Source organism: Ursus americanus, chromosome 14 (genome assembly GCF_024610735.1).
Source record: "Ursus americanus isolate L20-20 chromosome 14, mUrsAme1.1.p, whole genome shotgun sequence".
NCBI classification, from domain to species: domain Eukaryota; kingdom Metazoa; phylum Chordata; class Mammalia; order Carnivora; family Ursidae; genus Ursus; species Ursus americanus.
In genome coordinates this window covers 55,620,616-55,645,210 of record NC_142140.1, presented here as the reverse complement: position 1 = coordinate 55,645,210, position 24,595 = coordinate 55,620,616, and the positions used below count along the sequence as shown (strand labels likewise).

Below are 24,595 nucleotides of genomic sequence, written 5' to 3'. Positions count from 1 at the left end.
GGCTCTGAGGAAAGACAGATGGCATGTGTAGTGTTGAACACGCTGCCCGAGGGAGTGAGGAGGTGGCGAGAGCAAGCCTTCCTTGGCGGCAACGGAAGCACCAGGAGCTTGGGTACATGTTTAAAGAGGTACTCAATCCCACGTGGGTCAGAGCGGCGAAAACTCAGGGAGGACCCTGCAGCCCAGGGGGCAAAAACCAGCGTGTGCTTCCCCACGGCTGGGGGTGCGTGAGCGAGGCAGGTACGCCCCAGGCTGTGGGGAGGGGTGCAAACCCGCAGCAGTCGAGCCTTTGCTCCGGAAACTGCCAGTCACCTGCCTCCGCCCCAGGAAAACACTGGCTCAGGATCTGGTCCTAAACAGCTGAGCAGAGACGCGAGCTCAGCAGCCGCTGCTGGGACTGACCCAAACTCCGTCTACGACAGACCACCTCAGTCACGCTGGGGCGGTTACTGAGTGCTGCGAGACCACCTTCGGACAGACATCGTCACTTGTCCGGCGTCGCCCAGAATTAAACAGAGCCAGGATGTGAGGCCAGGTCCTGCTCAACACAAGGCCCTCGAGCCTAACCACCGGGGCGTGTGGGCCTGCTGGGCTGGGGAGGCCGCAGACCTCAGTCCCGTGGCAGGGAGGCCAGGGGCAACACTGCTTTCCTGCTGCCCCGAAAGGCCTGGCGGAAGGATGGGGAGGGAGGCTGGACGGACCTGGGACATTCCTAGGAATTAGCCTGTCATCTCTGGCATCCCTGCTCGGCGGCCAAGGGCCTGTGGAACTGGGTGGGGAAGTTTTCCACCCAGTATCCCGCCTCGGGCAAGACGGAAGCCCCACATCCTGCCCGCCCCCCTCAAGCCGGATCACTCAGAACAGGGGTTCAAAAGTAGTGCCAGCGGCCAAATTGCATTTTCAGCAACGAAACTGTGCACGAACTCAAGAAGCCCTCCGACAGCAGAACAGCGGCAACGCGAGATAAAACAAATGCATAGCTAAGTCATTAGAAATAAGGGAAGCCCTAGAAACATCCCTAGAAAGCTGAAAAATAGGGCCCAGGTGCCAACATCAGCAATAAAAGGGTTTGGGATTTTGTGGCCACGTTGGGACAGCGCCCACCAGCGGAGAACCACCTGACACAGGCTCGGGCCAGGGCTCGCAGGCCACCTTGGTGGGAGGGAGCAAAGGCAAAAAGCATCTGCAGGGTTTGCCTGCAAAGCCCACTGCCCAGGGGGCCCCCACAGAGCCCCTGAGCCGGCCTCAGTTCCCCTCCAAAGTTAGAAAACACAAGAATCGATTGTGAAGAGGAATCAGATGAGGAACCAGGACACCCACGAGCTTCAGGAACCAGGTATCTGGCACAGACCATAATAAGACAGATGCTTAGAACAAAAACGTGAAAGAAGGGATCAAAACCATTAGGGGCAAGGCACGCAAAACAGACCAGCTGATCTGAAAAGGAAGCAGAGAGAGTTCGAGACTTGGAGAAAAGCCATGGAAGCGCAGCACTTCGTGGGTTAAGGGGGATCAGCTACAGCCAAGACAGAACCAGAAGCCAGAGCGGGAGAGATGGGAGAGACGCCTCGTCCGCATCGGCCGCTCAGGGAGTGCGACAGCCTGAGGACTAAGAGGAGCCAGCTCTAAGGCGCAGCGGAAGGTTCCAGAGGGAGGGGCCGCGAGAGGGAGAGACCAACGCAGAAAAAACTGCCCTCTGCCCGGGGTGATCTGGAATGGACAAGGCGGGGCTCCGGGACTCGGGGAGCAGGGGATGGACAAAGTGAACGCCCAGAAAGTTCTGGAGACTGAGCCTGTTTATTGGGCAGGTGGGTGGGTGCCAGAGCCCATCACTCCTTGAGGGAGAAGTGCATCTTGTCCCCAATCATCTTGCGCTCGGGGTTGAGCCGCTTGAGGATCTGGGCGAGCACGTTCACGGTCTGCTCACTGCTCAGCCCCGTCTTCTTCGTCTGGAACTTCTTCAGCAGGTCCTTGGTGGTCATGGGCTTCCGCGTCAGATAGCGGCGCACGGCGTCCTCCGTCACCTGCACGTCACTGAGGCGCAGAGGACGGGGAGCGCGGGCGTCAGCAGGAGGCCTCCCCACGCCCCTGCCCTGCCCCTGCTGCCCTCGCCCACTAACCCGCTGCTGGGGGTCGACTTCCCGGACTGGGGCTGAGGGGTCGACTTCCCCGACAGGCTCTGGGGCCCGGCGTCCAGCCGCAAACGCTTGGCCACCGGCGTCTCGTTCGTCCGCTTGCCTGGGGGAGCAGGGGCGGGGCTGAGTCCTGTGCGGAGGGGAGGGGGGGCTGCACCCCTGGGGGCCCAGGCGGAGGGGTACCAGGATCCCCCGTGCGGGGGGCTCGGGGGCGGACAGGCCCAACTCTGGCCGCCGATCCCGAGGCAGCACGAGGGGCGAGAGTGGCCGGCAGAGGGGCCGGTGAGGTCGGGCGCGCTCACCCTGCTCCAGCTTGCTGGCCGCCGCCCGCAGGGTGGAGGACGTGCTGCCGCTCTCCGTGCTGGGTGTGCCCGGCCGGCTGTTGCCCCGAGAGCTGCCCCCCGACGGTCTCCGCTCCCTCTTGGGGGGCGTCTTCTTCTTCTGCGGAGACGGGGTTGGGGATGTGAGCCTAGAGACGGCCGCCCACCCGCCCGCCTGCTCCCCCGGGGCTGGGCCTCACCGCCATGAAGAGGGCCGAGGACGCCTCGCTGTCGATGTCGCTCTCCTCCGAGCTGTCTGACTCGTCGCTGCTGTCTGCTCAGGCCAGAGGAGGGACGTCAGTGCCAGGGTGCTCGCCCCAGCTCCACCTCAGACAAGGGGCTCTGGGATGGGGGGGTGCCCGGGAAGCGGGGACGGGACCTACCTTTCCTGCGCTTCTTCTCCTGAGGCGTGGGCGCCTTCTTCTCCTCCTCCTCCTCCTTGTCCTCCTCGGGTGGCTTCTCCTCCTCACTCTCCTCGCTGCTCTCGCTCTGCTCGTCCACGCCCTTGGGGCCCTCCTCCTGCTGGGTGACCTTGGGCTTGCCCTCCAGCTCATCCTGGGAGCTGCTGCAAGACAGAGAGCGGGCAGACGGCAAGGGACAGTGTGGGCCAGGCTGGCCCAGGCCTCACAGCCGCCTCCCACCCGCGGCCCGCCTCACCTCGAGCCGTCGGACATGTAGTCCACCTCCTGGCCCTCGAAATCCCCGTCGTCGCTGTCTTCGAACGCCTCATCGTCGGACCCCTTCTTCTTTTTCTTCTTCTTGCCCCCCTTGGCGGGCGGTGCCTTCTTCTTGGCCTTGGGGGCTCTGCCACCTGGGGAAGCAGAGTGGGGCTCAGGCTGGCACTCAGCCTGTCTGGCGTATCCGAGGATGTCTGGACATCTTGGGAGCCCTCGCCAACCAGGGAGAGACTCCCTCACGGACTCGCCTCTCACCTGCAAACCTACACCCTCAACTCCCTTTCTCTGACTCTCACACCCAGGCCATCATTGTCTTCTCTACAGCCCCCAGGACCAGGCACCGGGTACCAGACAACCAGAAACCACCCCTGTAGCCCAGGGCCTGCAAGAATTATTCGAACTGGCCGATCCCAAGCTGTTCACTCCCAACCCCTGCATTGCCCATCCCGTGGAAACCCCAATAAAGGCCACGGCTGAGAGCTTCCTGTCGCTCCTTTCTGCCTCCAACCAACTCTGGCACTTCCCCAGTGGCCTGCGTGCCCTGCTATGTCATGCCGTGACTCCCCACAGGCTGTGAGTGCCTGAACTTTCCTTCAGGAGCGTTAACCTCCCGGAGTCATCACTCAGACACCTCGACGAAGTATGACCCAGGCACAGGTCAGCTGGTTGTGCGGACCACCCAGCCAGCCAGGGGGCTACGCTGGCTCACCTTCCTCGCCACTGGCTTCGCTGTCGTCGGAGGACATCTCCAGGTCATCCTCCAGGTCGTGGATGCGCAGCTCACTGGCCTTCTTGCGGCTGCGCTTCTCCTTCTCCTCGTCTTCCTCATCCTGGTCCTGATCCTTGAGCCGCCGCTGCTGCATGATGCTGAAGTGGTTCAGGACTTTGTTTCTCCTGTGGGCAGGGGCAGGGGTGCAGTGGGGGGTGACGAGGGGCCTGGCTCCAGATCCTGGGCCTTCCCCCTGCATCTCCGCCAGGTGCTCCCCAAAGGGGAACCACAGACACAACTTAGGTGATAGGAGGGATGGCCCCAGAGGACTCACACCCACGGCACGGAACACCCTGAAGTCACATGGGGAAAGCTGGCCCTTCTTTGATTCCCTCTGCCCTGTGTCCCTCAAGGAGAAGGTCTCAGTGTGGTGTTGGTATCCCAGCATCTCTCTCTAGCTCAGGGCCTTTCTCAGGCAACAGAATTTGGCCACAGTGTATTCACGTCCGTGTGTTTTTATGGTAGTTTATGGGTGCCTTTGTTTTTATGACAAACAATACTGGTGTTTCCATGTACCGTGCTGATAAAAGTTTTAAAAAAATATGACTGCATCTAAGGAGAGTCTTAGGATTGGGTCGCCTGGGGGGTCAGTCGTTAAGCGTCTTCCTTCAGCTCAGGGCGTGATCCCGATGTTCTGGGATCGAGCCCCACATCAGGTTCCTCTGCTGGGAGCCTGCTTCTTCCTCTCCCACTCCCCTTGCTTGTGTTCCCTCTCTCGCTGGCTGTCTCTCTCTCTGTCAAATAAATAAATAAAATCTTAAAAAAAAAAAAAAGGAGAGTCTTAGGATTGTATCTAATAGCACAAAGTTCATCAGTGGTGTGAAGAGGAGTGAAGTTCTATCTCACAACAATGTGAGCAGATTAAACACTTCTGAGTGGCACACTTAAAAATGGTTAAGATGGTAAATTGTATGTTTTTTTACAACTGGAAGTAATTTTTAATTAAAAAAAGGAATGAAACACTCACATGCTACAACATGGATGAACCTTGAAGACATTACGCGGAATCAAATATGCTAGTCACAAAAGGACAACTACTGCATGATCCCACTCATATGAGGTCCCTAGAAAGGTCAAACTCAGAGACGGAAAGTGGAATGGTGGGAGCCAGGGGCTAGGGGAGTGGGACAAAGAGTCACTGTTTAATGGGGACAGAATCTCAGTATGGGAAGATGAGAAAGTTCTGGAGACAGATGGCGCTGATGGTTGTACAACAATGTGAATGTACTTAATGCCACTGAACTGGACACTTAGAAACGGTGAAACGGGAAACTTTATATTACATAGATCTTACCTATAATTATCTAGCCATAGCCCTCCTGCCTGGGGGAAGCCAAGCGGGCCAGAGATACCCTCCCCTGCTCTGCCAATTCCTGCTCCAGGGCTCAGCTCAGCTCCCTCCTCCCCCCAGCTCTCAGCACCCTGTGTGCCCTGATGCTTCTGTGTCTGTCTCCCACACTGAACTGGGAGCTCCCTGAGGGCCTGGTGGAGTCTGGCTTGGTCACCACTGAGTACCCAGCTCCCAGCCAGACAGAAAGCTATGCTGACACACCCCCTTTCCAAGTGTTTCGGCCCCCTTCTGGGGAGCTGGGAGAGGGCAATATCTGGGTCCTGCTTCCCTCCAGGCCTGCCCGGGCTCACTCACCTCTCCCATTCCTCCTCGGCCTCTTCAGCGGTGAGTGTGCGATGCCGGGCCAGTGGTGTGAAGTTATACCAGTTGTGCACGGGGAAGGCCTCAAAGGCCCCGTCAGGGCACTGGGTGAAGATGTAGTAGGACGTGTTCTCTGTCACACCTCCCTTCTTTATGCCCTTGAACCTGCAGAGAGTCACGGTCACAGCCTGGCCCTCAGGACCAGCCCCCTGCCTGCCTATGCCCCATGGCCTGCCCCTTCTCCAGAACTATCTGGGTTCTCTGAGCAAAATCCAGGGGCACTTGGGTGGCTCAGTCGGTTAAGTGCCTGACTTTGGCTCGGGTCATGATCTCCGGATCCTGGAATCGAGCCCCGCATTGGGCTCCACACTCAGCAGGAAGTCTGCTTGTCCCTCTCCCTCTGCCCCTCCCCACCCCCGTGCTCTCAAATAAATAAATAAAATCTTAGAAAAATAAAATCCAAGGCTTGGGCTGGCCCTTCAACTGTGTAAGCCTCAATTTCCCCATCTGGAAAGCAGGGCCAGCACTCCCTACCTCACAGAGCGAGCCAGGGCTCCCCTCATTGTATGTATCATGGTCCTTTCTGGAAGGACCATGGTAGATTAACTGTGAAACAGGGACCCTGCAGTCAAGACCCCTCCAGATGGCCTCCGGGTTACTCCTCATGCCTGAACTACTGCTAGCCTCCTCCTGGCCTCTACCCTCACCCTTCTCTGCCCTAAAAGTCTAGGAAATCTTACAGAGTGCCCTTTCCCTGCCTACAAGTTTCAAGGCTCCCCAGGGCCCCGGACCACCCACAGTCCAGCTGCATCCTGGCATCCACTGTCCTGCTCTATCCACCCACCCTCTGTCACTGTCACGCCCTGTGACAGTCCCTAGAGCTCTGGGGGGCATTTCGTGCTTTTGTGCATGCTGTTCCTCCTGGAGTGCCCTCCACTCACCTGACCTCCCAATCCTCACAACCCCCAGTCTCTGGGCGGCCCCCTGCTGTGTGCGATCAGGGCGGGTTCTCAGGCTCCCCACACCCTGGTCCCTAGAGCTCCCTGCATGAGCACCAGCTTGGTTCATCTTCAGAAATAAAACCCCACGAGAGCCATGGGAGTTGAGGGAGGACGCCGAACGGAGTTAGGACACGAGGGGGATGCGGGAGGCACTCACTGCCGCCACCACTTACTTTCGGCCTGATTTGCCATTGACGCGGAGCAGCCAGGGCTGGTCCTCCGGCCGGAACTCCTTGAGGACGATGCCATACTTCTTCCTCCGAGCCTCCTCGCGAAGCTTGCGGTTGAACTCGCTGCCCGCGCCGGACTCAGGCATCTCCTCCTCTTGGTAAATCTTCTTGTTGCTCAGGTCTCGCTCCAGCCGGGCCTGGGACAAGAGGGCAGGGTGGGCAGGAAACAGACACTTTCAGCACGGTGCCCGTCTTTGCTCAAGCTATGCCCGGCCCTCCCCAAGAACACCCCTTACCCCCTCTCCCAGGCTGAGCTGCAGAAGTTCAGAGCCAACCTCCTGCTTAGCAAAACAAAAAAGGGGCAGAATACTGGCCTTCCGTGCATCTGGGTGAAGGAAGTGATCTCGTGCTATGTCTGTTTTGCAGCTTTTCAAAGTCTGAAACTAGTTCTAAATCAACGGTTAAAAAAAAATAAACAGCTCATTTCGGTGAGAGGACAAAAGCAAAAACAATGAAAACAACCTGCTTGGAACTGGCCCACTCCTCTTCTCTCTCTGCATTTAGACGCCATTAAAGGCTGTTTTCCAAATTTGGATCTCCAGGCAATTCAGCAGCAGCTAAGAAATTTTAAGATGCACACACTGCTTCCCCTAGAGCTTCCTCCTCCAGACAGCGGAGGTGAAATGCCAGACACGCAGGGCTGTTTGTTCCGCCGCAGCAGAAGACTGGAAGTGAATCTGCCGCACATCAGCAGGGGACCAGCTCAATACAGAACACACGGGCGCCTCCACACCAGGGAAGACCACACAGCCAAAAAGAGGAGGCAAAAGTATGGGACAACTGCCAAGACGCGTTCACTGAAAAAACGCAGGATGACCGCCGTTACTTCCCACTGTCCAGAGATTTCAGATGGCTGGGAACAAAAAGATCCTACAAGCATCCAGGAAGTTGCGGGGGGCGGGGGCAAAGTTTTATTGATGTTCGGTCACACCCACTCATTTACATACTGTTGTGCCTGTACTGTGTTCTGGGCAGGGCGGAGGAGTGGAAGGGCTGCACCAGACACCCGCCGGCAAAGCCAAGCATATTAATTAGCTGGTCCTTCAAGAAAAAGCCTGCTGACCCCTGATATAAAGGACAAGAATGAGAATGGCGGAAATTCTCAACAGCCACCCCAAGCTGGAGGACGACGGAACAAAACCTTCGAAATAGGAGGGAAAATGGCTACCAAGCAAGCATTCGATCCCGGGTTAAGCTACCCAGGCCAAGGCCAGAATCAGGGCACCCCCAGGGACGGGAGGAATCGGTGTATGTCCCGCACCTCCTTTTCAGGGAGCCAGCCCAGGGTGTGCCTCATTACAAAAGGGGGGTGAACAGGCCTCATTCCCTGAAGGAGGTCACCCCAGAGGGCAGGGCCCCTGCTGGGCTAGCCCAGGGGGTGGTCTCCGGGCACAGCTGCTGTGAAGAATGCATTTGGGGGGGGGGTTCTACCCACCAGTTGCCGCTGTGGGTGGGGAGCAGCTACTGGGGGAGGGGATGTCCCTCATGGCTGTGAGTGCTTAGACACCTGTACCTGTCCCTCCCCTTGGGTGATTAGTGACAACTGAGCAGATTCGTTTTTCCCCAGGGAATGGAATCCCCCTCCTAAGATTTTTAGGGAGTGTGCCTATTAAGTCAACAAGATTTCTGGGGGCTGTATCTTCCCATGACTAGGTTTTCAGGGGGTGTGACCTGAGTGGTGAAAACAAGGAGTGATGAGTGATGACCAGGGAATGGAGTATGTGTAACCCCTGAGCTACTAGTGGCTGGGAGGTCACATGTCTCAAGAGGTGATAAGTACTCAGGTGCTGCACCTCCAGGTGATGGGTGATGAGGGACATGGCCCCTCCAAGGGGACAAGTGACTGAGGGGTAGGCTCCTCCGGGTTCTCATGGGTCGGGGGAGAGCGGCCCCCCTACTTAACGAAGGATGGAAGGTGGTATGTTCCCAAAGTATTTACCAAGTTATTCCTTAGTGATGAGTGTTGTGTGGGGGCTGGGTACCCCTGACGGGTGGGTTATTTCTCTCCTGGATGATCAGATTAAGGATGTCCCCCAACTGAGTGATCAGGGATTTGGAAACATGGCACTCTCTCTGGATAATTTAGGTGAGACCAGAGGCCGGGGGAGCACGTTAGTCTGTATATGAACGGGTGTGCAGCTGGAGATGCTGGGAGGCAGGCACCTACAAGGGAAGAGGGCGCCCTGAGCAAGAATCCACCTGCCCAATGTCCAGGGGGCAGGGTGCTATCATCTCCCTCAAACGGCCTCCTCTGCCCAACTAGATGAAGTGACGTTTAAAAACAGTCGAAAGAAAGGCCTGTGCTGGAGAACAAGATTGAGCAGCAGGAGCCGCCCAGCCGAGGAAAGGCCTGACGCTGCCAATGGTTAGACTAGGGTCCAGCTCCTCTGCTGGGCCGGTCTGCTGTCCGTGGCTTTGAATGCCGCTCCAATGCCCAGATGCTCCCTTCCAGTCTCCCAGCTCACATGCTCAACTGCTTATTTCCCATCTCCTCCTGGATGTCTAATACACGGATGTCGGGACCAGAGTTCCCAGATACTCCATCCATCTGGCCCTGTCACCGCTCAACATCCAGTCATTAATAAATCATGTTGGCTCCACTTCAAAACACACTAGAATCCACCCACTTCTCATAACCGCGGTTTGGTCCAGGTCCAGTGGTCACTCCCCTGGACCGCAGCCGATGCCTCCACCCTGCACACCCTCTGTCTGCCCTTGATCCCACAGCCTGTCTCCTGACAGCGCCCAGATCACTTTCTAACTGCCCTGTTCAAAACCCTTTAATGGCTTCTGCTATAGACTAAACGTTTGTGTTCCACCCCAAAATGCATATGTTGAAACCTAACCCCCAGTGTGATGGCATCTGGAGGCGGGGCCTTGGGAAGGGGCTTAGGTCATGAGGGTGAAGCCCTCGTGAATGAGATGAGTGCCCGTATGAGAGAGGCCCCAGAGAGCTCCCTCACCCCTTCTGCCACGTGAGCACACAGTGAAAAGACAGCCATCTATGACCAGGGGGCAGGCCCTCACCAGACCGGAAATCTGCTGGCGCCTTGATCTTGGACTTCCCAGCCTTCCGAACCGTGAGAAATACACATGTGTCGTTCGTAAGCTGCCCGGTCTGTGTTCTGCCGTAGCCGCACCAATGGCCAGAGACAGCTTCCAAAACCCACGTGTAGGACGCAGCCCCTTCTCTTGCCCAGATAACTCTAGGCCAAAAATGCCTGTCAGTGGACACAACTTCTAAACGTTCTGTCAGAAGGCCTCCTCTGCGGCCTGCCAAATCTTCCTCACAGGGATACCCAGCAGCTCAGCCTGGGCCTTGGTACATCATTTTATCTCCACTCGGGGCGCGTGGAGGAAAGCAAGCCTCAGTTACTACTATCCTACAGTTACTACTGTAACTAAGCGTCTGCTGGAAGCAGCAAGTGCAGGATCAGGTTCTCGCACTCACAACGGAGACTTACCTGATTCCAGGTAGCGAAGTTGACTTTATCAGCTGCGTTGAAGGCCATGATGTTGTATTTTTTAGTTGTGTTTCTGGAATGGGCAAGAAGAGGCAGGGCTCAGTCCATCGTCCCTTTAACAAACCCTCTCTGGCTCAGCAAAGCCGGGGACCCACTAAAGCCCTCAGGGGTTCCCAGTGTGTCAGGGAAAAGATCCATACTTCCCCAACCCCATGCTGAGGAAGAGCAGAAGGAGACACAAAGATCTGGGGAAGCCCAAGATGGGGGAATAACGGGGAACTCTGCTCTGGGGATGGGGGGGGGCAGGGAACATTTCCCAGAGGAGGAAAATCCTGGAACTGGGTTTTAGAGGACCAACAAAAAAGAGTCACAACTGGGGAAAAGGCATTCCTGCCAGAGGGAATGCCAGACCAGGAGGCTGCATCCTACCGTCTATTAATGTACATTTACTCATTCCTCCTGTTCAAGACACAGAATGCCCCCAGACAGGCCTCGGCTCAACCCCGGCCCTATCCTCAGGTTCCTGCTAGTTAGGAGGGAGAATCACAGGAGGTGCCAGGCATGCCTAGAAGCTCAGGAAGGTTTTGATCCCTTCTCGGAGGAAGTGGGGAGAGGGCTCAGGGACTTACTTGGGAACTCGAACGACATACTCAGTGACGTTCTGGCTGCTGGGGCCCTGCGGGTGGAGAAGCAAAGACAGTGAGTTAGGGGTTGCAGAGGCCGCCGCCGGGACCCCCGAACTCCGCCGCATACTCACGAGGGCCGCCATGGGTGACGATCGGTGGTTCGGGCCTGGTCCGCGCCCCTCAGTCCCGGGGAAGCCGCCCTCGCCGTGTCGGGTCTCTGGCCCCGATCGAGGACCCCAAGCCCGAGGTGCCACAGATCCCGGGAGCAGCTCCCCAGAAGCGGTGCTCAGTCGGCCAGCCCTCTCGGGGACCACTCCGGCCACGTCTGCGCCTGCGCCTAACCTGGAAGCGAAACACGGGCTGCGTTGCGATGGCAACCTCCTCCGCCTCAAGTATCCGCGTCTCTTCCCAGAGGGAAGAGCTCAAACTGCACCCGAGCTAGAAAACACACCTTCCGCTGCTCGCGCGGGGTCTCACCTCTCTATACAGCGCCGTGAATTTAATCAGCACTGTGGCCACGCCTCCCTCGACGTCATACCCGGAACCGCGGGGCATCCTGGGAGGGGAGGGAGAAGCTAGCCTTCCTCGCGAGCTCTCGGGCGCCTGGCGCATGCGCCACTCCACGCCGGAAGTGAGTGCAAGGAGGCCGCGTCACCATAGCGACCGAGGCCTCTTTTTTGCAGCTTGCTGCTGCGGCTCCACCTGAGCCTCTTTGGGTTCATTTCCTCCTTCTGCCCCTGGGAGACTTCATCATCTCGCCAAATGATCCCCTTGTGACGTTGAGCCGAGCCAGGAGGAGTCAGGGCCTGGGTGGGGATGGGGCGCGACCACCCCACGGGCCGCTGGTGGGATGGGTCTGTGGAAGTCCAAGCTGCCCCAGATGGGCAGGGCCCTGAGACCCCAGGAGAAGGGTAACATCGCGGGGGTGGCTGGCTCACTGGGGGGCAGGAAGGAGGCTGTGAAGGGCATGAGGGAGGTGCGGGTACCCCACACCCCGAGTTCAGTGTGCACGCGCCCCCCCCCCTGCCCCGTGATAGTAACACAACTGCACATGCTCAAGGATCAGCTATGCTTTGATCCACTTGGGCACCTGCTGTGCGGGGTTCTGGGGACTCCACGGTGAATGTGTCAAACTAGCTCCCTGGCCTCCTGGAGGTGACCATGTAGTGAAGGAGACAGTCTCAGAAAATGGCATCTACAAGCAGGAGGGAACAGGGCTGCCACAGGGAAAGAGAAGCTGGCTCTGAGGGCTGGAGGAACAGGAGGGGTTTAAGCTGGGCCCTGAGGGTTGCGTAGGAATTCACTAAGCAACATTGTGTTATAAACTGCTGCACTGCACGGTCATACCTGGTAGCCGTGGACGTTCATTTACTCATCACCCACTACTAGACGTCAGGAACTGTGCCGACTACTAGAAACATAGGGACAGGCAAGACAGAAATAATCCTTGCCCTCAGGCAGTACAGTCTAGCGGGGGAGACAGACAAGAACAAGTGAACAGGCAAAATCATTGCTGATCATCACCGCTGCTGTGGAAGAAATGGGGCTCTGGGATGGAACGATGGGGTGGGTGGCTCTTAGAGAAAGCCTGATGGGTGGGCTGGGAACTGAAGGCAGTGGAGCAGGGACTTACCGCACAGGGGGAACAGCAGGAGAGGGATGAGTTTGGCAAGTTCAAGGGACAGAAGAGGCCACTGGGGCCGGACCACAATGGAGGAAGAGGAGGGTGGTGTGGGATGGTCTGGAGGGTGGGTGAGTTCCTGCCCCGCTCTGAGTCCGTTTCCTCAACTGTAAAATGGGATGGTAGAGTCACTGAGATTCTTCAAGGAGATGCTGTGTGCAGAGGGCCTGGCCTGCTCAAGTTCATATCCGATTCACAGTGACCCATAGCGGCACTAATGCATGCCATGCCTGGATATACCGGTGGGCATGGATGTCCAGCCCCAGATGGCACCCTAGGGCAAAAGCAGGTATGCCAGGAGACCCCTGTCCAGTGTCACTCACCTGAGGTCACACACTAGGCTGTGGACACAGTCACATCGGTGCGTGCTGGCCCCTGCAGGCACCAAACCCTCTCCCCACCTCTTCCCTGGGCCCCCAGACATTCTCAAGTCCCCCCAGATTATCTTCGTGATGGGTGGCCCAGGTTGTGGCAAAGGGACACAGTGCAAGAACATGGCGACCAAATATGGCTTCTGCCACGTGGGGCTGGGCCAGCTGCTGCGGCAGGAGGCCCAACGCAACACACGGCGGGGCCGGAAGATCCATGACATCATGCTACAGGGGCTCCTGGTGCCCACGGTGAGAGCTCGCAGGCTCCGGGACAGAGGGAGGAAGGGGGTACATCAGGATGGACTTCCCTGGAAGCCCTGTGGAAGCAGATAGGCCCAGAAGGCCACGGCTCGCCGCCTGGCCACTGCCTTGCTGCCCTGAGCCTCTGTGTCCTCACTCGTAAAAATGGGAGACCAGCTCGACCCACAGCAGGAGTCCGTACAGAGGGTTGGCTGACGTCATTCCTATAAAGCACGGGGCAAAGTGCCTGGCACTTCACAAGCACTCGGTAAAGTTTGCTAGTATTTATTCCTTTTGTGACCTTAGGCGTCTCTATCACTGGCCCCTTCTGTACCTGTTTCCTCCCCTGTGAAATGAAGGTCATCCCTGTACCTACCTGTAAGATGGTGGTGATAAGAAAATGAGACCTCGCCAGATGGGCACACAGTAGCCTCCTACCCAGTAGATGGGCTCCGTGCATCAGAGCAGCCCCAGGGCACCAGCAGACCCAGAATCCCGGGCCCTGGGCTGGGCAGCTACTCCCCTGGATTCACCTGAAGTCCAGACCGAGGGAGAGAACTTGACAAGGTGGCCATGCAGGCGAGGGACCCCAGGGCACTGAACCCGCCACCCCTTTCCTTCCCAGGGCACCATCCTAGACATGATCAGCAACGCCATGTTATCTCGCCCGGAGAGCCGGGGCTTCCTCATTGATGGCTTCCCGCGGGAGCTGAGGCAGGCCGAGGAGTTTGAGCGCATTGTGAGTGACCCCAGGGTGTGTGAGTGTGCGGTGAGGCGTGAAGCTACTCCTCCCTCCCCACCTCGGATGGAGGTCAGAAGGGGTGAGACTTGGGGGAGAGGAGAGATGGCGAGGGGGCAATGGCGTTTTGTACGGTCAAGGGACAGTCAGGAGATTGTTGGAAGCTTCTAGAACCTGGGTAGACAGCTGGTGAGCTGGCAGGGACAAAGTCATATTAATATCTTCCTGCACATAAATTATTTGCCCACTGAGTAGCACGTGGGTGTAGCGTCATCTCTGGGCCGTAAGGATGGAGTATAGTTATTCGTTCATCTGTGTATTTGACCACCTGTCCCCAAGTCGTTTGCGAACAGGCTCTGTCCTTAGGAGTTCATGAGACAGACTCAGTCCCTGCTCTTAGGATGCCAGTGGACGGACACTGACCAGTGCGTGACTTGCTAAACAAAACAGAGACGTCCCTGGCAGCAGTAAACGCAGTGAAGAGCAGGAGACAGAATGACATCCTGGAGGGACACAGCGGGCTGTTTGGAATGGGTAGCCCCGGCGGCCGCCTCGAAGCGAGGACATCAGACAACCGAGCTGTGCAAGGAGGAGCCAGCCGGCGCTGGCGAGTCGGACTACCTTTCTTCAGGTTCCTTCCGCATGCCGGCAGCACTGAGTTCATGAGAAGGCCCGTCCACACCCCTGAATATCCTTGACCAGAGCATTTGGAAATAGCCGAGCAGAGAAACTGTGGCAGATTGTCAGCCTCCAGGCTTTTTCGGAACTTGCTGGCTTGGGTTGAAATGCCTTCAGAGAAGTCTAGGTGGGAATCACACAGAGGTCGCCCAGGGCTGGGGCAGGTGGGGCCCTGCCCTTCGTTCGCACCTGCTTGGGAGCAATTCTGTTGGGCTCATCGCGATGACTCGCAGGGCAAATACTGGGCTCCCTCTCCTGGTCTGGGCGCTCCGAGGGCAAAGGCCAGGCTCATGGATCATCGGCCCTGGGCTGCCGCCCGGCGGACTCCCACAAGTGCCACAAAGTCTCAGGACAGAAGCTGCCCACTCCTGGGCCTCGGGCCCCATGGGTTCGGTTTGGACTCTACAGGTTTGTAAGACCTTTTTTTCTGAAGTAGTGGCCAGCCTTCAAAAATCCGGAGATGCCACATCAAAACTCCAGCTTCGCTTGCAAGTCACCTGACTTGGCAGGCGCAGGGTCTGCGTGTCCCCATGGCAACAGCAGCGTGAATGCATCTGGAGCTTTTTCCTGAGCCCAGCGCTGTTCTTGACACTAGGCACAGGAGCTCTGATCTTTTGGAACGTTCCAGAAAAACGTTTCTTGCACCGTCAGAATCCTGCTTTTTTACAGAGGGATCTGGCGACTTGCCCAGGGTCACACAGTTTAGGTGGTGGACACAGGCCTTACTCACACCCCAGCTATTGGTTCTGAGGCCTAGACTTTAACCATGTCAGCAGGGGGACCCCTCCCCGCCTCCCAGGGGTCTCCCCGCTACACCCGTGGAGGGTTGCCTCTCCATCATGGAGGCCAAGCGCCGTCTGCCATGTAGGATCGTGCTTGTGCTGTGGTTTTATGCTAAGAGGAACAGAGCGCGTGCTTTCCTCTTGTGCCCATGTGGCTGTTGCAAGTGAAAAAAACGAAATAAACAGGGCTCTGTGTCATGACAGTGGATTTTCTTTGTGAAGAATTTTCTAGATCTCTGCGAGCTGCCAGGCACCTGTCGGCCTTTGAGGACCCTGTAGGCCCCTGCCTTAGGTCTGTCCAGGTGTCCCTGGAGGCACCCAGGTTGGCCCTTCCACCCTGACCCTGCTGGGCTGGAGCGTCTGTTTTGGGGCGGTCTCCAATGCTGTGCAGGTTGGTGCAGTGGGTCTGGCTGGAAGCCGGCACTCCAGAGCAGAAGTCTCTGCCCACAAGCACGCAGTGCCTAGGGACCCTTCCCCGTGCCATTCCTGTTTTCTCTGCGTACATTCAAGCCGCCGCTGGAGGGCTTTTCATGACCAAGTTGCAGAAATTCACAGGAAGCCCCGGAGGGTTGCCATCAGGGGACTCTTGGGGAGATCAATGCCCCTATTTTACAGACAGAAATCGAGACCCATGGAGGGAAGGTTACTTGAGGTTGGCTCCTGCCCCTCGGGGCGTGGGCCCGCCTCGTGCAGACACTGGCTTTGGAGCCAGTGAGACTGGCACTCAGGTCACGCTCGGTCACTTTCTCCACCTGTCTGTGACTTGCACAGGACTCGGCCTCCCAAGCCTCACTGTCCTCATCTGTGAATGTGAACAGAAATGCTACAGGCATCTCCTCGATGTGGGGAGACGGGGAAGGCTGATTCCCGAGGCAGTTTCCCATCTGTTTCCAAGATTGTTTTGGTCACCTGTGTACCTGTCTGAGAACACAGCTCCGGGCAGCGGAGGCCCCAGGATGGGTGGCCTATGTCGAATGAGCACGCAGGGACTCCCCATCAGGAAGCACTCTGCACAAGGGGCGGCGAGGAGGACCAGATAGCCACATGCAGCCCCGGCGATTATCATCAGATTGGGCTTGGTTCGAGCATCTGTGGCCAGTCGCCCTGAAACGCCCAGACTCGGGAGGTCCATTTCTCTGGGTCCATGTTTCTCCCAAAAGTGCCACCTGCAGAGAAACTCCCCTGTTCACAGAAGATTTTTAAATAATTATGTATTTTTTAAAACTTTTTGTAAATTAGAGCCTCTCAGGAAATTGCCTGTACCCTTCACCCAGTTCCCCCCCAGGGTGACGTCTTATTCCGTGGTGGTCCAGTATCACAACCGGGCTGCTAGCATCGCTGTGTATTTGGTTTTAGTTGTCTCCAGAGCAAGTGGTGTTCTCTTTCCATTTACCAAAGTGCTCTCGTTGCCCGCCCTCCCTGCCCGGCAGTGTCATAAGCAGCAGCGCTGACCCCGTGAAGCCTCGTGTTCGGAAGCACCCAAGAGAATAAAGGCACCCACATCCTGATCGCCGTCCTCGCCGGGAAGGGGAGGAGCTTGTGCACGTGTGTGCGTGCGTGCTCCCGCAGTGGAAAAGCCCGCAAGGAAATCTTTGGTGTCTCTGTGCTGCCAGATTTCAAACACGCACGCAACTGGAACGATCCACGGGATCTCCATGTCCCCAGATCAAACCATCATCGAAGTCTGGCCACACTTGCTTTATCTGCGCCGAAACGTCTTGTCGTGGGCGCTTGGGTGGCTCCGTCGGTGAAGCGTCTGCCTTCAGCTCAGGTCATGATCCCAGGGTCCTGGGATCGAGCCCCGCATCCAGCTCCTGCTCAGCAGGGAGCCTGCTTCTCCCTCTTCCTCTGCTCCTACCCTTGCTTGTGCTCTCTATCTCTCAAATAAATAAAATCTGTAAACACACACACACACAAACATGTCTCGTCGCAGTTGCCAGTTGTGTGCTTTGAAGCGGACTCCAGGTCCCAGTCGGGGCGCCCCCTCACCCAGGCGCTCTGGAGATGGTTAACATTCATGCCTCGAGACCATTCGATGCCCAGGCCGCCTCTGAGTTTCCCCAGTGTCTGAAGAACGTCTCTTTGATTTCCATCTGGTTAGATTTGTGAGGAAAACGAGGCCCACATCTCACTAGGGGTCTCCTAATGCAGGGCAGGTGGTCGGCCCTGCCTCCTTCCCTCCGGCCTTTGATTCCCCGAGGAGCCTGGGTGGCGTTCAGATTTGGCCAGGGGCTTCCCGCCCCGTGGTATCCTTACCTCGTGTCTCTCCCCCTCGTTTGCGTTGCACACGCAAAGTTAACTACCGCCCCGCTCAGATTCAGGTCCAATACATTGTGGTGTGTGTGTGTGTGTGTGTGTGTGTGTGTGTGTGTGAATCCGTAAATATTTCTGTATCTATTTTCCAAAAGACAGAGATTTTTGTCAAATCAAAACACTTCCCATTACCCCCCGTTGATATCTTTCATGTCCTCAAACAACTGATCGATACATTTCTGTGAACATCTGCCTCTTTGTCTTCTCACGTCTGGTTTTCACGAGGATTTAAGGAAGGCTGACGGCGTGGTGGGTCGCTGCGTCTCACGTTCCTCGCCGTCAGTCGGTGCTCCTTCCATCCCGGCGGCTGCCGTTTTCCGTGTCGGATGGAAGAAGCCAGGTCTCCGGGTGTCTGGATTTCGCACAGCCTGGATCTTGCTGATTGCAAAGCATTCCTTACCACGTTCCTCTCCACGAGATTTCCTCTCCGTCGGTGGCCTGTCTGGAGTCTTGCTTGGGGCTCAGATGCCATTTCGTCAAGCATGCTTCGTAGGCATTGGCAGGAACTTCCCTCCGGTGGCGCACAGGGCGTCGTCGTCTCTTTGCCCCGGGTGGATTCGCTCTCAAATGTGCCCGAGCGTGTTGTTTCGGAGGAGTGGGGCCCCGAATGTGCACTGGGACACGGGTGGTGGACTCGAGAAAGTGGGAAAACAGCGTATGTGTCGTCCTTGTGATTTGCAATTCTGCGACATGTGTCCAGTTCTGACGGTGTCCCTCCAATTCTGACACAGTCTGTGTTCCTCAGGCTTTGGCTCCTCCCCTGCGTGGCGGTAGATGACGCAGGGCGAGCTCGGCGTGAGCACTGCGGTTCAACACTTCTTGTCTTGCACGATTTCCAGGAGGCTCCCTCATGCCCGGCTGCCCCTCTCTCAGGGAGGGGTCCATAATGGCTGGAACTGTGTCCCCCCAACTTTGTAGGCGGAAGCCCTCACCTCCAGGACCTCAGGATGTGCTGTGGGTGGAGAGAGGGTCTTTAAAGAGGGGGGCAAGTTAAAAGAGGTCATTAGGCTGGGCCCTGATCCAATCTGACCGGTGTCCTTGCAGGAAGAGAGTAGGACATGGACACACACAGAGGGAGGAGACAGGGAAAAGCCAGCATCGACGAGCCAAGGAGAGGAGTCTCGGAAGATCTAGCGGGCTTGACACCTTGATTTTTGTTTAAAGATTTATTTATTTTGAGAGATTGAAAGAGAGAGAGCACGAGCGGGGGCAGGGGGAGGGGGAGAGAGAATCCTCGAGCAGACTCCCCACTGAACACGGAGCCCGGTGCAGGACTCGATCCCAGGACCCCGAGATCATGACTTGAGCTGAAGGCAGACACTTGGCCGACGGAGCCCCCCAGGTGCCCGACACCTTGACTTTGGTGCCTGGCCTCCAGGACTGTTGTTTGAGGCACGCGATACGTGGCATTTGCAGAGCAGCCCTAACCTAACTCACACCTGGCTGGACGCGCGCGAGTGCTGTGAGATGCCCCCTCGACCTCTTAGCTCATGGTTTCATTTGTGCCCATGTTCATGCTGAGAGATACTGCCAATTTGCGATTTTCTCTTCTGGTCATGTTTTCCATATTGATGAGCAGGAAGTCTTCCCTAAAGAAGAACTCTCTTTCCTCCTCGGGGGCTGTTGGGTTCTCCTGAAATACAGCTCCACCAGACAGGTGGGATGGAAGCTTAACCCCTTCCTCAAAGGCCATTTCTCAGACCAAGGCGTTGATGTCCTGGTTCCTTCCAGTGGCGACCACGAGGTTGGTCATTTTCACCTTCCTTGGCTTTGTTTTCTCTCATTGCTAGGAACTCTCGGGCTTTGTCGTTGTTGTCGTCCGAGCTGTCACATGGGTGACCAGGGGGCACCCTTTCTCGCTGACACGTGTGTCCTCTGACACAGCCACGTTCCCCCCCTCCCCACCCCCACCTCTGCCCACTCGGTTTCTGGCCGACTTCCCACCCTGACCTTTCACAAGTCCTGCTGAATCCCAGAACCGGCCGCGCCTCGAAGGAGCCCTTTTCGAGTGGCGTCCAGTCTGGGGGCCAAGGGTGCCCACTGCCACTGAGTTGTCATCGTTTCCAGGCCTTTCCTGTGGACAGAGCGGGAAAGCACAAACTTGTGAAAGGGGGAAAAAATATCACAAGTTCATACAGATGTTTCCAGTTCACACTTAACCATGACCGTGGCTTCTTCTCTTTGCCTAAAACGCCGCACTCCTACAACCACGAACGCGGTCATTTGCATTATTCCATTAAATGCAAAAAGAGTTTCCAAGGAATGTGCCCATAGTAACTACTAAGACTAAAACGACTGGAGGAAGTTGAGGATTTCTGTGCGGCTCTGATTTCGCTTGTAATATTCCTCACTGTGGACATACACTAAGCACACAGAGTTGCCTGAAATAATTATTTTCTCTGCGTCGTTTTGCATGACAATAACACTCCATTGGGTACATTTGTTTCCGTTTGGTTTTGGATATTCAGGGATTGCTTTGTTAAATTTAACTTTTGAATTTGCATAGTATTTAATGATTGCGAAGTCAGAGCCACACAAAAAGGTACGCTGGAGAGGGCTTGTTTCCAGCCATTCCTGTCCATCCCCAACCCCCACAGGCAACCATTTTCATTAGTTTTTGGGTTGTCCTGCTGGTGTTTCTTTGGCAAATATAAAGCGTGTGTGTGTGTGTGTGTGTGTGTGTGTGTGTGTGTGAAACAGAGATCGATCCTCCTCCTCACACAAAAACTAGGATTCTGTATATACCTGTCTTCATTTTTTTTTTAACTTAACAGTATATCTTGCAGATCTCCTGTGGGCATCGAAGACTTCCTTGTCCCCTTTCTGTTCCATGGTGTGGCACTGCCAGCCTTCATCCAGCTGATCCCCCACAGACAATGGATTGTTGGACAACATATTGGTAGACAATAAGCTGTTGGCAGTCTTGTGCCACTACAAGCAAGGCCACGCTAGATAACCTCTATAACCCTGCATGGCATTTCTTTTTTTCTTTTTCTTTCTTTTTTTCTTTCTTTTCTTTTTTTTTTTTTTTTTTGCTAGTATCTTTACAAAGGTTCTTCGGAGTGTGTTTGTTAGATTAACGAGGAACATGCGGGTCATTTTGCTGTCACCAACGGTCTTTGTTTTGCGTTGCCACCACCAAAAGATGGAAGGGTCCTTTCCTCACACCCACATCAGGAGAGGACGCTGCCAAACTTTTGAAAGTTTGTCACCCTGCTTAGGTGTGAAATGCTGTCTTGAGGTAGTTTGAAATGGGTGTTTCTCTTACTGTAAGTGAGGTTGAACATCTTCCCCAAAGTTTAAGGGCCATTCTTATTTCTTCTTTGCCCTCTTTGTATCTTTAGTTTTATTTCTTTTCCTGACAGTGTTGGTTTCTTCTTCTTGATTTCTAGGAACTCTTTATATATTAGGGCTATCAGCCCTTTGTGGTATGAGTTGCAAATCTTTCCCCCTCCCTTTGTCAGTTATCTTTTGGCTTTGCTTTGTGGTATCTTTTTGTCGTGCAAAAGTTGTTTTTAAATTTTTAATCAAATTTTTCATATTTTGCTATTTCTTCTGGATTTTAAGATCACTCCCCTCCCAACCTAGGCTTATAAGGGAATCTATTCACGGTTTATTTAGTACTTGTGTGGCCTTGTTTCTTAACATCGATATCTCTGATCCATTTGGGACTTATCCTAGTTTTTGGAATGAGGGAAGGGTTCAATTTGTCCTTTTTCCAAATCGTGATCTAGTTGTTCCAGGATCATCTGCTTGAAAGGTTGTCCTTTCTCCATTCATTTGAGATGCCACCCTCACCATGTAACAACTTTCCACATTTGCTTGGGTTAATTTCTGGATGCTACTCTGCTCCAGGGGTCTGTTTGCCGCCCCCCCCCCCCCGCCCCCTGCCCCGTGCCCTGCTCTTCTAGCTAAGGCAGCTTTATTAGGCTTTCATACCTGTTAGGGTTCAGTACCTCCTCTCCCATCCCCACCATCCATTGGTGTTCTTTGCCTAGGTTCTCCTGGACATCCCTGCTTGTTTGATTTTGCATACAAACCTTAGAGTCAACCAATTCGACTAAAAAAACCATGTTATCATGTTGAAATTACAAAAGAATTTAGAAACTCTCAGCTTTATGACGTGATATTCCTATCCAGGCACTTTTCTTAATCTTTCTTTTGTTCAAGTCTCTTTTGAGTCATTTAGGAGTAATCTTATCCAAGTTTTCCTTGAAGATTGTCCTTAAGACTTTGCACATTTTGGGAAAAGTTTTGCCTGAGCACTTTATATTTCATTTTGTTGCTGTTGTAAATGGGGCCTTCTTTTCTAACTGGTGATTTTTGTATACATGTAGGTTACTGACCTCTGTGTGTTAACGCTATATCCTGTTATTTTTAGCAAATATTTTATCAAATTCTCTGAAGTCTATACTGGTTTGTCTATTGATTTTCTTGAGTTTTCCAGAAATATAATCACATCACCTGCAAACAGACTTGGTTTTATCTACATTCTTTCAAATTCAGGTTTCTCAAAGTGATTTCTTTTATCTCATTGCTTTAGCTAATCTTCTCATACCTTACTAAGTCTTATGAGCCAGAGTGGGCAATTTTGTCTTGTTCCCAACTTCAGTGGGAAAGCAATTTCCATTAAGATGCTGGCTGAAGATATTTATCAATTCCTAGCCTCTTTAAAAATCTGGAAATGCATGCTAAATTTTGCTAACTGCCCTTTCTGTGTTTATGAGGATGATCATTTGCCTTTTCCCCCAGAGGTTAATACAATAAATGTATCAAACCATCCTTGCTTTCCTGGAATGAATCCCACTTGGTCGTTATTTATTTATTTATTTATTTATTTATTTATTTATTTATTTAAATGCATCACTGAAGTCTACTGTACAAGGAAATTCTGGAGGAGCTCATAGGAGGTAGAGTTCACGGTGGGCAGCCATGGACATCTAGGAAGGTCTCCTTGAGACCAGTCAGGGAGGGCAGAGCAGTGGCATGGGTAGTGGTGAGCTGGGGACTCTTGTACCTTACTCAGTGGAAGTACCTGGGCAAGAGGAAGGCAAATGAAGACTGCTTAAGTCCATCGTAGAAGGAGTATTTCAATCCAAATATCCATCAGCCTAGAACTAAGTTACGGTACATCCACACAGAATACTGTAACGACAAGAACCACCTTATGTGCCAATACGGAACCACCTCCAGTTATACTGAGTGAAGTCGAAGGCAAATCAGTATCTTCACCACTTGCATAAAAAAGAAGGAAAAAGGACATCAGAGCTGATTTGCTTTTACAGTATATGCCTAAAATAGTAGGTAACTCTAGGAAGGAGTTGCTTCCAGGGAGGGTGAAACTGGGTGGCAGGGGATGGTGAAGAAGTCTTCGTTCTTCCGTTAGTGTTGTTTACTTACAATCTCTGCCAAGGTCCTACCTATCCCAAAGAATAAACATGTAAACACTAACTCTAAGCTAAAAAATAAGATGAACCCAGGGGGCCCGCACAATTCTAGACTCCTGATCTCAGGGTAGGGGGGTCAGGGAGCCACTGCACCTAGCCTCTTCCTCACCAGTCCCCTTTGTGGGTGCCTAGGTGGGCCGGGCCCCAGACATCGTCATCGTGTTTGACTGCTCCATGGATACGATGGTCCGGAGAGCACTGCGCCGGGGCCAGGTAGAGCATCGGGCAGACGACTGTGAGCAGGCCATCTGCCAGCGCCTGGAGACGTACTACACACTGTGTGCGCCAGTCTTGACCTTCTATCAGCAGAAGAACCTGCTCTGTAATGTAGGTACTCCCTGCTTGCCACTCACCCCCCTCCCCAAACCAACTCCCCAGGGGAACAAGACGGGTCATGCCATGACCCACATCCTGGACCTCTCTGGGCCCGTTTCCCCACTGTGTATGCTGGGAAATTTGGTAAATTCCATTTCTTCCATTGGGCAGTATGGGCACAGCCGTGGCCTTCCGGCTATGACGTTTAAGGTCTAAACAGAATGACTGTCTCCAAAACTGCAACATTAAATACATTTTAGATGTATCTACAAAACATAAGATTAGGACAACTGGTTAACCACAGCCATACACATTCCCCAGGGGGAAAGTAGGGCTATCTTAATTCTTAAAGTGACCCATCTATGAAGACATGAGACTTTGGTGGTGTCCCCACTTCCGGCTGAAGGCAGGAGTGTGAAATGAGGCTAAAAGGCAGGTGTCTGGTGGAAACAGCTTTCATCAGTGAGGTTGGGATGGGAGGGCGGGGGACCAGAGGGAGGCAATTCTGCACACCTTCCGCCCTCCTATGGCCTGCTCCAAAGGACAGTATCTTGGCCAGCTGTTAGTGACACGTAACATCGTGTTGCAGCCTTTCTGACCCATTTCCCTCTTCCCTCACTTGCATGGCCCTGGCATTGTACCCCCGATTTTTTATCGGCACATAATAAAGAAGGCTGCTAACCTGCTTCCCCCTTGTTGGAGAGGTGGAGGACAGTGTCCCTGCTGACTCAGAATTGACCTTTTGCTCCCCCTCCTCTAGATCTTGGCAGAAGAAGCTCCAGAAAACATTTTTGTCAAGTGCTGCTCTGTCATTGAAAGCCTGCAGTGACAGGAGGGGCTGGGGGCTCTGCTTCTCCCCTCATTCCAGAACCCACATAGGGCTTAGGACGGGTGCAGGGCCTGTGAGGTAAGATTATCTGGTGACAGCAGGCCAGGCTTTAATCCAAGCTGACTCCTGGGGGGCCGGTCACGTGAGACCCCAAACTGACAGCCCCTTTTTGGGCCGTGGCACCACAGGGGTGGGCTGATTGGGGTCCACCACCCACAGAAGCAGGTTTCTAACCCATCTGGACAAGGCCTGGGGTGGGGAAGGTACGAGCTGTTGAGGGCTCCTGCTTGGTGCTGCCCTTCAAGCCTGTGGGCCCAGGCTTCTGAA

General features: G+C 54.6%; 2 protein-coding genes across 4 annotated transcripts; one reads left to right on the top strand and one right to left on the bottom strand.

Annotated features, from left to right (window-relative positions):
* Positions 1-1,778: 1,778 nt before the first annotated feature.
* GTF2F1 (general transcription factor IIF subunit 1) lies at positions 1,779-11,418 on the bottom strand. Of its 2 annotated transcripts, none has more exons than XM_045776715.2 (13): positions 11,351-11,418; positions 11,005-11,215; positions 10,877-10,923; positions 10,248-10,320; positions 6,727-6,920; positions 5,547-5,717; positions 3,842-4,026; positions 3,113-3,266; positions 2,839-3,020; positions 2,656-2,729; positions 2,438-2,576; positions 2,121-2,238; positions 1,779-2,034 (listed from the first exon to the last, which is right to left on the bottom strand). In XM_045776715.2, exons 2-13 carry the CDS (start codon positions 11,014-11,016, stop codon positions 1,830-1,832), a joined length of 1,554 nt encoding a protein of 517 aa, XP_045632671.1. In that variant the 5' UTR covers positions 11,017-11,215; positions 11,351-11,418; the 3' UTR covers positions 1,779-1,829. The 2 variants fall into 2 exon arrangements, with proteins under 2 accessions (XP_045632671.1, XP_045632670.1); XM_045776714.2 differs by having other exon boundaries at positions 11,325-11,410.
* Positions 11,419-11,711: 293 nt separating this feature from the next.
* On the top strand, positions 11,712-24,268 carry LOC148108995 (adenylate kinase isoenzyme 1-like). 2 transcript variants are annotated; one of them, XM_087866675.1, is made up of 5 exons: positions 11,712-11,784; positions 12,975-13,174; positions 13,791-13,934; positions 23,257-23,451; positions 24,200-24,268. In XM_087866675.1, exons 1-5 carry the CDS (start codon positions 11,724-11,726, stop codon positions 24,266-24,268), a joined length of 669 nt encoding a protein of 222 aa, XP_087722801.1. In that variant the 5' UTR covers positions 11,712-11,723. The 2 variants fall into 2 exon arrangements, with proteins under 2 accessions (XP_087722801.1, XP_087722800.1); XM_087866674.1 differs by lacking the exon at positions 11,712-11,784 and having other exon boundaries at positions 13,007-13,174; positions 13,791-13,904.
* The last annotated feature ends 327 nt before the right edge of the window (positions 24,269-24,595 follow it).